The following is a 15,590-nucleotide window of genomic DNA, read 5'->3' as shown; positions in this document are numbered from 1 at the left end:
AAATGAGTATGAACAGAACAACTCCACCTCAATAATGCCCACTTTAACCATTGAGATCTCTGGAATCCATATTCTAGTCTCATGCTCAGACCATCACACAAACCAATCTTCTTTCCACTAACTCAGTATATAAAGGTCCTGTCCCAACCTGGTCACATTCTCTTCTCCCTCCTTCCATTGGGTAGAAGATACATGAGCTTGAAACATGAACTAGAGCTGTGAGACCTGCTGAGTTCCACCAGCATTTTTGTGTTTTTATTGAAAACATGAATCACCAGATTCAAGGACAATTTTGTTCCTATTTATAGAGGACTTCTTAAATGGACCTCTTGCTGATAAAAGATGATGCCTTTCCTCTATTTTAACTATTATTCTCTATATTGTGCACTTTGGCACTTTGTCTTTGACTAATTGTAACACTACACCCCACATTTATTATTGCACCACATAAGTTGACTTCACTGGATGCAAACAAAGCTCTTCACCAATCTCTTGGTATACATCACAATAAACAATTCAAATTCAAATACAATTAAAAATTTTAAAAATTGGAAGGTTTAACTGCCTCAACATTGGCACCTCTGTCTTAAGCTGTCTCGATCATAAGTTCTGAGAAAACCTTCTAGTTCCTCTCCACTTCTAAGGTGCTTTTTAAAATACCTCGATGATCAACTTATTTGGCCATGAAGGCTTTTTTTTGGAACACAAGCTTTGTTTGTCACCCACAAAAGGTCATCTCATTGGAATTGTATATCTCTACATAACAGCAGATCATCGTTGCTGTGGTACAGGCAGTCCACGATAGAAGAAAAATATTGATGCATTGAAATCAGCATTGTTTAACCATAGTCCCTAATACCCATTTAAAACAATATTTCTACAAATATAAAGTGGAACTATCTCAAATCATACAAAATATATCGTAAGACAAATTTCCATACACTTACATAACTTTACTATATATAATGATTTGTGTAATTCATTTCCTGTTACACATCTCAAGTAAAAAGTTTCTAAGGCAATGGGGTGTATTTATTGCTGTGAGCATTCAGAGCACACAATGCTGTCCTTAAGTACAGGTTTGGAGAATGACCTTTAAAAACTCCAAAGTTATGAAGGATTGTCCCACAAATTTCAAAACTATCTAAGTATGTATATGTGTATTTTTAGATACTTTTGATACATACAGAAGATTTTTGTATTGAAAAGCTAAAATGAGGTAACAATCAGATCACAATTTTGGCCCACACAAGTTCAAGTTCACTGCATCAGATGTAGGTGCTAGTTAAATTTTTTTTACCAATAGGAATGCTTTACAATAGCTATGTTGCACATCTAGGAAAACAAGCATGCCATATCAGAATAGGTGAACTTTTCATCTGGAAATCTTTTAACGTGGCAGTATTTCCCATATTTGTGTGTTTCAAATCTTCTTTACTACATTGAGGTAATATGAAGAGTTAGTTTAGTTTAAAGGCAGATAGCAGTGCTGTTTTAAGATGGTAAGATAAGTGACACAGAATGCAGCCCACAACCATCATTGGGCAAAAGACATTGTATAATGTCAACATTGTATAATGCAATGCTGTTTTGATGACTAAATATTGTATGATACAAAAATATTTCAACAGGATGTGTCCTACCTTTGTTTTTCCAGATCCTGAAGGACCAACCAACATTAGTCCATGCCGAACCACTATGGTTTCGTATAACTGAATGCACTTGGTCACAAAACCTGAATAAGGAAGAGGGCATCATCTTTAGGCTGAATAATTATTAATATAAAGTTCTCAAGAAAATTTAAACATGCCAACATAAGGCTAGATTTGTGGCTTTCAGCTACTAACAGAGTGCTTTACCAGTGGGAGTACATATGACAAATTTAAATTGCATGGTGTACAATTTTGTATCCAATTAAGATGAATAGTTGGAAAATTATCAGATGCATGTATTGAACTCCAGCTGAAAGCACAGTGGAAAAATGAAATTTCATGGTTTCATCAGCAAATTCCCAGCCCTCATTTTTATTATCTCAATAATCTGATATATTATAATGATAAGGTCTTTCTTTTTATATAAAAGTGAACAATATTTCACGTTTATTCCAAACCTTATTTTAAATAATTTATTAGTTCCATTAAATAAGAATCTGTAGCGTGCTGCACGAGAGCAGGTGAACAGACTGGAGACGTAGGCTGTTGACTCGAGTTTCGCAGCAGAGTGTTTATTTAAACTGTGCGCTCGCTTAAAGACCTGGCATTTGGACTGCGCAGCTGCCCCGCCACTCGCATCATGCCGACCCAAGCGTGCACACCAACTTCCGCTCTGGGGTGGAAAAGGGTGCGCGTCGCCATCTTTGCTGTGACTGTCCCGCTCACCACACGTAACAAGCTGGGCCTGTTTGTTACAGCAAAGTTGCAGGTCACCACACAACAACCCCTGCCCCCACCAGAGCTGGCACCAGTGTCGATCTGGCACTTCGGAGGCCTGCCCATGCACACTGGCTTCTGCAAATGAGCCGGCTTCAGGAGGTTGACTGTGAAACACTCCTCCCTGTCGCCAATGGCGAGTGTGAAAGTTGAGCTCGTCCATTGGAGCACTCTGTAGGGCCCCTTGTAAGGCCATTGGAGATGCAGACATGATAACAAGACATTAAATCATGGGGGATATGGGAGGCTGATATACCGCGGTGTATGAGGGGGGTGAGTGGGGCGAGAGATCCCAGCCTCTCGGGCATGTATAAGTGTGGCTTCCTTGTCCTGTGCTGGACTACTGTCTGGGGGAAGGAACTGTCCTGGGACAGTAAGGACTGGTCCATACAAGAGTTCTGTGATGGAAGTGTGCAGATCTCCTCTGGGGCAGTGATGATCCGACCAACCTGATCCTTTGAGGTGCTCCATGTGGGCAGCCTTGAGATGCCAATGGAAACGCTCCACCAGGCCATTGGACTGCAGGTGATAGGCGGTTGTGTGGTAGAGTTGTGTCCCCAGGAGTTTAGATAATTCAGTCTACAGCGAGGATGTGAATTGCATGCCCTGATCAGTGGTGTTGTCAGAGGGAATGGCGAAACAGGCTACTCAGGTGGTCAGGAAAGCTCTTGCACAGGTGTCTGAGGCCATGTCCAGGAGGGGTGAGGCCTCAGAACAACAGGCGTACCTATCGACCATGGTGAGGAAGTTGTAGTTGCCCCGTGAGAAGGGCAGTAGGCCAACAATGTCCACATGGACATACTGGAAATGGCAGGAGGCCAGCTGGAACTGCTGGGGGGTGGGGGCACGGATGGGTGTGGGTTTGTACCTTCACCATCCGGTAGTCTCGGCAGGTGCATGCCCACTGAATGACCTGTTTGAGGAGACCATGTCAAACGAAGCAGAACATTGTGCAGATGGAGCAGTGTGACAAACCACGTATGAGGTTGAATACCGACTTTTGCCATTTCGCCGGAACCACTGGGCAAGGAGAGCCAGTGGAGACATCACAGAGGATGGTGTCCTAGCCAGGGTGCAAAGGGAGGTCCTGCAGGTAGAGGCCCGTGACAGCCAAGCGGAAGCAGTCTATCTCCAGGACAGACTGTTGTGCTCAGGCCAATTTGTGGTAGTCAATGCCCTGCGAGAGGGAGCAGATGGCTGGTCTGGAAAGGGGATCAGTGATGATGTTGCATTTTCCCAGGAGGTGGCGGACTGAGGTAGTGAATTCGGAGATGTACAACAGGTGTCACTGCTGCCAGGTGGACCATGGGTCAAAGACCTTGCTGAAGGTGAAGGTTAGTGGCATGTGGTCAGTGTAGACCGTGAAATCTCTGCCTTTCAGAAAGTAGCGGAAATGGTGGACAAGAAGGTACAGGGCGAGGAGCTCCCTGTCGGAAGCACTGTATTTGCATTCTGGCAGGTGAAGGTGCAGGCTGAAGAAGGTTGGGGCCTCCATGAGTAGTCGACCCTTTGATCAAGGATGGTGCCCACCACTGTGCTGGATGTGTCCACTATGAGTACTGTGGATGAGTCCATGAGTGGGCGCATGAATATTCCGGCCGAGGCAAGGGACTCCTTAGTGGCTTCAAAAGCAGAGGTTGAGTCGTCAGTCCAGTTGAGATCTTTTGTGGAAGTGGATATCAGATCAAAAAGGGGGCACATGATGGCGGTGGTGTTGGGGATGAACATGTTGTAAAAGTTGACCATCCCCACAAACTCCTGTAGGCCTTTGAGCATGTCAGGCTTGGGGAAATGGCGGATGGGGTCCACCTGGTCGGGTAGAGGTACTGCCTCCTGTGTGGTGATGCAGTGTCCCAGGAAAACAATCTGCTTGCAGTTAAACTGGCATTTTGTTGGGTTGATCGTGAAGCCAAAGTGGGATAGCCGGTCAAAGGTGGGCCATATACTCCTCTGGCGTGCTGCTCACAAACAATATGTCATCTAGGTAAATGAATAGGAAGGGGAGGTCACGCACCACTGCATTTATCAGTGGCTGGAATGACTGTGCCAAACTCTTGAGTCCAAAAGGTATTTGGAGGAACTTGTACAGGCCAAAGGGGACAATTATGGCTGTCTTTCATACATTGTCTGAATGAACCGGTATCTGATGGTACCCCGACTCAGGTTGACCTTGGAGAATAGCCTCACACCATTAAGATTCACTGTGAAATCCTAGCTGTGGGGTATTGGATAGCGGTCTCGGACTGTAGCCTCATTAAGGCAGCGGTAGTCACCCGATGGTTGCCATCAGCCAGTGGATTTCGGCACCACATATAGGGGTGAGGACCATGGGCTGTCGGACCTGTGGATCATACTCAACTCCTCTATGCGGGTGAAATCTTCCTTAGCCAGCTTGAGCTTATCCAGTGCCAGCCTGCAGGCTTGCGAGTGAATTGCGGGGACTAGTGGTCTGGATGTGGCGTTGAATAACATATGGTGACTGCGTGAAGGAGAACTGGGGGCGCAGAATGGCTGGAAAATCCACAAGCAGGCGAGCATAGCAGTTGTCGATGGTCTGCACTGTGGCCAGTTGTGTGGCCGGTTCGTTGGACTTGCCTAGAGGCACATTTTCAAACATTTGTGCATGGACCAGGCATTTGCCTTGCAGGTTGACCAGCAATGAATGCACCCAGAGGAAGTCTGCGCCCAGCAGAGATTTGTCTACTGCTGCCAAGATGAATTGCCAGTTGAAGTATGTATCCCTGAAACATAGGGGTATGTGCTTTCAGCCGAACGTTGCAATAGTGGAGTTCTACTTAATGTTCCATTTAAACATTTCTCCTTTCATCCTTTACCCATGTCCTCTATTTCTTGTCTCACAACATCAGTGGAAAAAGCCTGCTTGCATTCACTCTATCTATACTCCTCATGTTAAAAGAGGAATTCAAAAGGTCAAGCAACGTCAGTGGGAGAAATAAAATGGTCAATGTTTTGAGCTAGACCCTTCATTAAGACTGAGAATGCAGAGATAGGCAGTATAATGAAGACAAGGCAAGGGGGGAGTGGGGGGGATGCTGATCCTGGTAGGGAGTGAAGGATGACATGTAGAAGGGGAAGCAAAGGTGTTGATTGGCAAATGTCAAATAAAGGGGGAGGGGGAGGGAGGGAAGAAGGAAACAGAGAGAGAGAGAGAGAGAGAGAGAGAGAGAGAGAAAGGGCTCAAGTGGAGGAAATTGAGCTAATAAGGTGAAGTTGGAGATGACGAGAGGGGCTTGGTGCGATGATAAGTGGGCACAAGCGTTATCAGTTCTAGTTTAGTACTTCACTGTGAACTATGTTCAAGACATGCTGGCTTTGATGGCTTTTCTCCTCTCTTTGACAAGAGTTCTGTGAGACACTCTTTTACTGTCCCTCAATTATTGCTCCCCTTATGTGGGTTTCAACTACTTCCACACTGGTAGCCTTTGTCTCCTTTAACATTGAAAATTGCAACCTCAGGACATATTGAGTCTTGAAAAGGTGAAAGTGTAAGCTTTGCCTCAAAAGACTTTGAGGGTTGGAGGAGAGGAGGGGAGAAAGTGTCCAGGGCCGAATATTTCTTCCCCTCCTCATTTAGCCAGGCCCCTACTCATGCTGGATGATCAAAGCTTCAACAATCATTTTTTTAAAATATAAAACATTAGACTTCATCTCGAATATTCCTTTGTGTGCTGTAGTTCTAGGATTATGCATTGGTATACAACACACATTCAGTTCTAATTGTCTGGTCAAGAGCTGACAAATAATTCATGATTTTTTTTCAAATTGAACTGTTCCATGGCTTATTCCTAATCTTCAGTCACAATTTCCTGAAAAGGTTAAATAATATACACAAATTATTTTTTAGGTCAGGTTTCAATTGTGAATTGTAAGATTATAACATTCTCCTCGTGCCCTATTGCAATTGCTTTAAAGAGATTTATTGCTTGGAAATTAACTAACCATCAACATCTTTCAGATTTTTCTTGGTACATGTTTTACGAATGGATTGCTCCAGAATACCATAGTCAACGGGTTCTTCCTTAATCTCAGGGAAGAGATCTGACACAATCCCACTGAAGAGCTTGAGATCATCTTGCAGGAACTTGGGCACATTCACATCACGGATTGCTCTCAGACATATCAGCTCCTAAAACGCACCATAGCTGTTAGCTTAATAAAACCTGGCCAAGAAACACATGATATGTGAATTGCATTGATATTGCTTTCATATTTAACTCCAGTTTAATTCTATATGGGTCCATATCTTCTTTTCATTCCAAAGGAAAGGAGCAAAAACAGATTATTGCTCACTCTACTGTTCTAGCTCATAAAAATGCCCAATCCATGTTTTTCAGATACATTAGCTAAATAGCTGATCATTTATTGACTACCACTATTAATCCATATAAACTTATTTATCATCCTTTAAATCTTTGGCTTGGCTTCACGGACAAAGATTTATGCAAATAATGTATGTAAATAATGTATGTAAATAATTTAAATTTATCATCCTTTAAATACACACTGTATATCATACATAACTATGAAGTAATATCTGTAGAATATTTTCTCCATAATCTTTATGCAATCACTCAAAGTTATTCTAAGCAGTTATATCATCTATTCTATATCAGTATAATATGCTGGTTTTCTATTATTCTCCATGCCACATAGCTGTTTTTATATATAAAAACATTAGCTAATTCCATGTATTATTTACTGGTTGTCAAGCAATCTATATGCATGACTGGATTTGCAATTTAATACAAAATTCAGTTTCATGAGTTATTCAATATGTAGTGTATTCATTTCTTGCTATTAATAATTCCAAACATTGGGGCTGTTGAATGATTTCCTACTTTTGCACTAAAACTCTATTCCAGTAGTTCTTTTACCTCATCCATATCAGGATTTTCTCTCTTAAGGTTCCCTGCTGCAGAAATCACAGTTTTTACAGCTCTCATCCCAAAGTCATAATGATCCTAAAGTAGAGACATTAATTAATATTCAAATTAATCTTTGACAAACTATTTGGTTTTCTATTAAAGTTGATCATGATAGAAAAGGAATGCAACTAATAAGAAGTTATGAAGTCATTTTTGACATAGTTTTGAAGTCATTTCTTACCACAATCAATGAAGTTAATTGTCAATGACTCAGAAATTGTATATATATATGAATTAAACATTTCATGGACAAAACAAAATGGTAGCTGAAGAATAAAGGTAGTGAAAATACTCAGCAATTGGACAGCTTCAATAAGAGGAGCAGAATTAACACCAGCAATTCTGTCAACAGGTCATTGGTCTGAAACATGAACTGTTTTCAGCACAGTAGAAGCTACTTGATACATGGAGTGTTTCCAGCATTTATTCAAGCTGTTAGAGAGTTTACCCAATAAAATGGAGAGGAAAATTATTAAATTGAAAGATGCAGAAGGGACAAGATTAAGTACTTTTCCTGTCTCAACTAGTTAATGAGTTGAGAGGAGAGTGGAAGGAAATAATGCAGTTATAGGCACCCATATTCATTTATGCAACAATCTGAGGCTACCTATACAATATTTATCTGGTTTTCTTGGGACGGGGAGCACCAGGTCTTGGGAAAGTTGCAATGAAAGATGGTGATTGGCAAGTCACAGACTTCTCCACAGTTGTCATTTTTGTTTTAAGTTAAGTGGATGAATCAAGTTGCAAAATGCATTATTTAAACAAATGGAGTAATGGGGAAGAAGAACAGGCAAGAGCTACTTTTATTATGATAGTCTCAGATGTAATGAAAAGTTACATAGATTTCACATCATATTAATTCAGAAAATAAAGTAGAATTTTCTTCAGATAATCCAGCCTGGTTCAGAATGGAAAGATTAAAAAATGTATTGAGTGGTTAAAACGCAATAATAATATTGTTACTTTTCAACTGTTAATTTACCTGTGAGCTGAGTTGCTCACTGGATAGTTTGAAAGTTGTGGTGATTTTCTTTGCGAGGACTTTTGCATTGCTGAATCCAAAGGAATACAGAGAAATCTCAGCGATCATGGCATAATCAGGAACCATCATTGCCACAGGCCTGAATAAAGCCTAAACAACACAAAACTTTAAATTTAAAAAGATCATGAGCATGCACTTTAAAGTATTCCAAAACAGAATATGTTAGATGGTACTTGAAATAATAATAATTCTCTTAACATTTCAGGACCAGAGCATAAGCATGTTGGAGAAACTCAGCAGGCCACGCAGCATTCACAGGAAGTAAAGGGTAACCAATGTTTCTGGCCTTGGGTCTTTGTCAGGTACAAGCTAAAACAGACAGGCACCTGAATAAAAAGTAAGGGAAGGAAGAAGGAGGAAAGGAGGAAGGAAGGGGCAGAGGAGAGGAGCACAGGCTAACAGGTAAGAGGTCATAGGTGTATGCAGATGGGAGGGGAGAAAAAAGCTGAGGTTATCTGGGAGAATGCAGCTCTCTGACAGGAGAGGGAAGGTAAGAGGTGTATCCACCAACTCCTGATCCTGCCAACATGCTATAATATTGCTCTTTCAACAATACAGGTGCACTAACTAAATTGCAAGCATGTTCAGCAGTTAAAACTCTTGCCTACCTTAAGATTGTCAGGTAACTCTGTACGACCAGCATAGCCAGGGTTCATGGTAATGAAGACAGCACAAGATGCCATCAGTGGAATCTCAATTCCTTCAAACATAAAACGATCAACCTGTGAAGATAATCAAGGCAATGAAGCAGATTTCTGAGATAACAAGACTGCACAATCACTCATTGCTCTTCCATAAAATGTTAGGAAGTATATGCACGTACAAGTCAGTACAATACTTGCTATGTAATAGTGAGAGAGCAAGCATATAAATAGGCCCTTCAGCCTATCAACACCAGTGTACAAAATCTTGTATTTCCAAGAACTACCTATCAGCTTATTCTCCTGCTACCACCACCCCCTCTCCCCCCATCCCCCAAGCAACTCCCCACTGGCATTTGTGGTAATTATCATTGTCAATAACCTACAAACTGGCTTGTGCTTGTGACATGGGAGAAAATCTACAGTCACAAGGAGAATATGTAAATCCCACACAATCAGCACTGGAGGTCAGGAATGAATCCAAGTCTCTGGAGCTGTGAGGGAACAGTACTAACTGCCACATCAATGTATTGTGTATTAATGGAACATTAATTAAAGCATCACTTTACATAATTAACATACTTCAGATAGGGTGGCCATTCCAAAAGAGGCCATGGTCATAGGTTACTATATATACATACTCACACACACACACACACACACACACACACACATAGTATGTTTTAAAAAAATTATATTTTTTAAATAAGATTTAAACAGTATTGCAAAAACAACAAATGCATGCACACTGTACCTATGACCATGTCCTCCTTTTGGAATGGCCACCCTTTTCAGGAAATTATGGCATGCATGCCCACACACAGAGGCAACTAGGCATATACAATACCTAATTAATGTTACTCATGATTTTATATCATCATTGTGTTTTCATGGATGGTACAGGCTTCGATCCCAGGCACAAATCTGTTTCTGCATTAACATATGAGGGCCCTTTGCCCCGGGAGGTATAGCACATTTAAGTAAAAGCCTGGTTTTCTTTTCACCTCACGTTACTTAAAAATGTTTATGCTATTTTTATGTAGTCGATAGGAGAGAAGCACAGTAGAAAGGGAAGGGGGCCCATAAACTTTGAGCAGAATCCTGGTGGGGGTGGGGGGGGGTCCATTGCCAAAAAAAAGATTGAGAATGGCTGACTTAAGGTTCCAATCCTATTGCAAAGCAGTTTAGCAAAGAAACGTCCACCAGAAAAATCTGAAGACCAGCTTCTGCAAATTCTCAAGTTCTACTAGTTCATTGAACACCTAATTTTTCATCAAATATATGATAATTGTAGATGACCTTTTTCTACAGTTGCTGATGCAAATATAAAATGGACTTTCAGAATCTTTGACAAGTTGAACAGTGACAGCAGGACAAGAGGGTGTTTCACAGCTTCCGAATTGCAATAGCGGGTTGGGGTTGGAACCAGATGCCGAGGAAGGTGACTTGGATACCTTGTGCTGGAGTGGACAGGAGAGTGGGCAGAACTGGAGCCTGGACAGGTGCAGGAGCTGATGGCATCAGAGGAGGTGGAGGGATCCAGGGACACTCTGATGGGACTCTCTTCAACTTATCTTTCTCAATTTAATTGGGGCACCGGACTAGTGGTGCCTCTTTGTATGCCTTTAAAAGGCAATAAAAGAAAAATAAATTTTGTGTACTTTGTGTACGTGAATCTTGAGTTTTTACTGCTGACCATAAATTCCAGGCAATGGTTTCATAAATAAAATTGGTGTCCAAATGGACTTCTTAGAATAGTGATCAATTTCTGTATACGTGATTCATTATATTTTTGCACATTTAACAGTTTTCAAAAAGTTATTAATTTGATCAAAGCCTGATATATTTAGTTTTTAATAAAATTGTGCACATGGAAATATTATTAATATGTAGCCCTTTTTCTGTCTCTTGAGCTAGGCTGGCTGCCATATATTGATTTTTGTACATTTCCTCACTGTGAATCAATGAACCCCTATCCTCCAATTCTAATTTGTTTAAAAGGTATAAATGATCTTGACTTTGCCTATCAGTCTGCAAGATAAGATAGCAAAAACACAGCAAAATCATGAGTTTAGCTTACCCGTTGTTGCTGCGCTTTCTGAATGGTTGTGATCTGTTGTGCTACCACAGATAACACTTCAATATCAATTCGATTAAACTCATCGAAACAAGCCCAGGCTCCAGAGCTGAAAAAGCACAGAAAGAAACTATTATCTAGAACTTATTAATCTGTAAGAAATATAACAAATTGTCCATCTGGACTTTAGAAAATAATAAGTGATGGAAATGAGGAGAGAGTGAATTTAACATTCAGCTGTGTGCAAAACTAGTGATACAGTATATCATTATTCCACGTACACTCGGGTCAGTGCACATTCAAAGCTCACAGGTAAATGAGAGACAAAGGAAGTCATACAACAAAGAGAGCATCTAGCTCAGCATTCCTGCGCTCACTCTTTGAAAGGCCAGTCAATTTATTCTAACCCTCTTCTCGTTCCAGATTAGCTTTATAAATCTATTCCCTTTGAGTATTTATTTTAATTTTAAATATGATTCTATCACTCTTTTGGCTAATGCAATCTAGAACACAACAGTTGCAGTCATAACAAATATATTTTTTCTTGTTACTTATGGTTCTTTTGACAATCAATTTTAATCAGTGTTTTCTGATTTTTGATTGTTAAATAATTGCAAAAATGAATAGGAACTTGTAATGCTAGTACTTGTACTTAGTGTATGTGGTGCTTGATTATGTAGAAAAGAAATAATGAGTATTCAAAAATTACACCTCCATTTTAAAATAGTTGAAGCTTGGGACAGATTTAGATCTTAGGGCAATCAGGAGTTATGAGGACCAGTCAGGAATATAGCTGAGGCATATATCAGCCATTGAATGGTATCCTTGGCTTAAGGGATTGTTTCATCCATGCCATATTTATGTTTGTATTGTGGCAGATTGTGCCACTTAGATCTTGAACTGCCGTTTGGAGGTACAGTCTCTCGCGAGAGGGGAGCTGGAACATCGACGAGCTGGACATCAGTGTCATCATTGAGAGGAGATGCAAAAGCGAGGCTGGGTGGCAGTTATTTTGGCTGACGACGACTTCTGAACTGAACTGTCGATATATTAAATTTAATCTTTGTACCGAATTTTTAAACAATTAAATTTAGTGTTTGTACAACTCACAAACAACTACAGTGGTGACCCCAATGTGATCAAGTTTGATGTGACTGTTTGCATTGTGTTGTAGGATTGATAATTCTTGTGTGTTATCCCCGTTGTGATCCTCTTACATGTGTTTTAATAAAGATTGTTTCTGCATTCAGCCTGTGTCTAGACCCATTATCCTTTGAACCCACCGAACTTTTCCCTTCCCACACAACAGTCATTACTCCCAAATTTTGCTGATAAATTTCTCTATTGAACAAGAATGTTTTATGTTCTAAGGTGAATGATATTAAGATCCTACTAGCCATTCATAATATTGAATCTGGGAATACCAATGTCCTGCACCATTGCACATTTTATTCCTTACCTGGCCAAACCTTTAAAAAATTTGCCCATTGCTAAGAAGTCAAGTTGGTCAGAGCAGTTGAAAACCACTGTCTGTATTGCAAGGGCTTTCCCCAAATCTTTGGTAGTTTCTGTTTTCCCTGTGCCAGCAGGACCAGCTGGTGCTCCACCAAATTTAAGGTGGAGAGCACCAGTCAATGTGAGGTAGCATCTGAAAACAAAGAAAAGTGATAGACTCCATCATAAATTCCATTCGGACGATACAGCAGAAAAAAAAAATTGTGAATTTTGTGAAATGGGACTAGCTCAGGTTGGCGCCTTAATCGACATGGTTGAACTGTACTAAGGGGCTATTTCTTTGCTGTTATTTTAAAAGCTAAAATTGATTTAAAGGGAATTCAAGAAATGTCCACTATAGATTATATTTGCATTCACTAAAAGTTAAATTCTCCTTAGTGAAGAAGGAATTGGAAGAAATTCAATTGTTGGCTCCCAATTTTCCAAATGTAAAAATGATATGAGCCCATGATGGGAGTTTGTCACATTCAAAGCCTCATATATCCTCTTGAGCAATGTGCAGTAGACTATCTATTCTTTTCCTTTCAATGATGTGAGTGTAATTACACTTCACAACACCAGATGAAAAGGCAGTTGGATCCTTGAATATATGCAAACTAAAAATCAATATTTTCGCAGTTTTTTTTGACAATTAATCATTTCAACAAGTTAAATCAAATAATTAATAATAAAGAAAGAGGCCACAAACAAATTAATAACTGTTAAAATTAAATTTCATAATGATATTCTTACACATTCAGTTAAATTGCCTTTTGTGTTTTGTTCTCATTTATTCTCTCTATGTGATCATCACTGGGTAGGCCATTCTTATTTGCACTTGAGAAGGTGGCTGTGACCTGCTTTCTTTTTTTTTTTTTTTTTAATTTTTTATTTTTCACACCATAAATCACAATAGCCATGATATACACTTTTTCTTTTCCACACATTTACAGTGACTTTTTCTCCCTCCCCCCTCCCTCCTCCCAAGCCACCCCCCCTTCCCCCCCCCCTCTCATCCATTTTAGTTATACAATCTAGGTTGCATTAATTCAGTTAGACAATGTTGTCATTCAACAAAAATACACCAGAAATTCTACTGAGTCCATTCTTTTCTTCTCTTCTCCTTCCATCAACTTAGGTAATGTTTGTTCCCGGTAGGTTTTCGCTATTGTATTTAATGTAAGGCTCCCATACTTGTTCGAATATTTCAATATTATTTCTTAAACTATATGTTATTTTTTCTAATGGAATACATTTATTCATTTCTATATACCATTGTTGTATTTTCAAATTATCTTCCAATTTCCAGGTTGACATAATACATTTTTTTGCTACAGCTAGGGCTATCTTAACAAATCTTTTTTGTGCATCCTCCAAGTCAATTCCAAATTCTTTATTTTTTATGTTACTTAGGAGAAAGATCTCTGGATTCTTTGGTATATTGTTTTCTGTTATTTTATTTAATATCTGATTGAGATCATCCCAAAATTTTTCTACTCTCTCACATGTCCAGATTGCATGAATTGTTGTTCCCCTTTCTTTTTTACATCGAAAACATCTATCAGATACTGTTGGGTCCCATTTATTTAACTTTTGCGGTGTAATGTATAGTCTGTGTAACCAATTATATTGTATCATACGCAGCCTCGTATTTATTGTATTTCTCATCGTTCCAGAGCATAACTTCTCCCATGTTTCCTTTTTTATCTTTATATTTAAATCTTGTTCCCATTTTTGTTTAGTTTTACCATTTGTTTCCTCATTTTCCTTTTCTTGCAGTTTAATATACATATTTTTTATAAATCTTTTGATTAACATTGTATCTGTAATCACATATTCAAGGTTACTTCCCTCTGGTAAACTCAAGTTGCTTCCTAATTTATCTTTCAAGTAGGATCTCAGTTGGTAATATGCCAGCGCTGTATCTCCCGTTATATTGTACTTATCTCTCATTTGTTCAAAGGATAAGAATCTACTTCCTGAAAAACAATTTTCTATTCTTTTAATCCCTTTTTTTTCCCATTTTCTAAAGGCAAGGTTGTCTATTGTAAAAGGGAGTAGCTTATTTTGCGTCAATATTAGTTTTGGTATTTGGTAATTTATTTTATTTCTTTCTACATGAATCTTCTTCCATATATTGAGGAGATGGTGTAATACTGGAGAAGTTCTATGTTGTACCAATTTTTCGTCCCATTTATATAATATGTGTTCAGGTATCTTTTCCCCTATTTTATCTAATTCTAGTCTCGTCCAGTCTGGTTTTTCCCTTGTTTGATAAAAATCTGATAGGTACCTTAATTGTGCGGCTCTATAATAATTTTTGAAGTTTGGCAATTGTAAGCCTCCTTGTTTATACCATTCTGTTAATTTGTCTAGTGCTATCCTCGGTATCCCCCCTCTCCATAAAAATCTCCTTATTATTTTCTTTAACTCTTTGAAGAATTTTTCTGTCAGTTGTATTGGCAATGCCTGAAATAAGTATAGTATCCTTGGAAAAATGTTCATTTTAATACAGTTTATCCTTCCTATCAGTGTTAGTGGTAGCTCTTTCCAATGCTCTAAATCGTCCTGTAATTTTTTCATTAGTGGATTGTAATTGAGTTTATATAATTGGCCTAGATTTTTGTTTATTTGCACACCTAGGTATCTTATTGCCTGCGTTTGCCATCTGAATGGGGATTCCTCCTTAAATTTTGAGAAATCCGCGTTATTCATAGGCATTGCTTCACTTTTATTTACGTTTATCTTGTATCCCGACACTTCTCCATATTCCTTCAATTTCTTATATAGTTCTTTTATTGATAGTTCTGGTTCTGTTAAGTACACTATCACATCATCCGCAAACAGACTGATTTTATATTCCCTGTCTTTTATTTTTATTCCTTTTATATTATTATCTCTTCTTATCGATTCTGCTAGTGGTTCTATAGCTAGCGCAAACAATAATGGTGATAGTGG

At 39.2% G+C, this 15,590-nt stretch overlaps 1 protein-coding gene across 4 annotated transcripts in view; it reads right to left on the bottom strand.

The window, feature by feature from the left end:
- dnah1 (dynein, axonemal, heavy chain 1) overlaps positions 1-15,590 on the bottom strand; it is a 431,328-nt gene that overhangs the window by 224,845 nt on the left and 190,893 nt on the right. For all 4 annotated transcript variants that reach the window (XM_069936771.1, XM_069936773.1, XM_069936772.1 and 1 more), the window contains 7 exons: positions 12,598-12,786; positions 11,142-11,247; positions 9,029-9,142; positions 8,361-8,510; positions 7,325-7,411; positions 6,390-6,576; positions 1,644-1,735 (listed from right to left, as the gene is read on the bottom strand). In XM_069936771.1, coding sequence (XP_069792872.1) covers positions 1,644-1,735; positions 6,390-6,576; positions 7,325-7,411; positions 8,361-8,510; positions 9,029-9,142; positions 11,142-11,247; positions 12,598-12,786 — 925 coding nt within the window. The remainder of the gene's footprint in view (positions 1-1,643; positions 1,736-6,389; positions 6,577-7,324; positions 7,412-8,360; positions 8,511-9,028; positions 9,143-11,141; positions 11,248-12,597; positions 12,787-15,590) is intronic.

Source organism: Narcine bancroftii, chromosome 5, assembly GCF_036971445.1.
Source record: "Narcine bancroftii isolate sNarBan1 chromosome 5, sNarBan1.hap1, whole genome shotgun sequence".
In the NCBI taxonomy this organism is placed as follows: Eukaryota; Metazoa; Chordata; class Chondrichthyes; order Torpediniformes; family Narcinidae; genus Narcine; species Narcine bancroftii.
The sequence above is the reverse complement of the archived record's forward strand: the minus strand, read 5'-3'. Positions and strand labels throughout refer to the sequence as shown.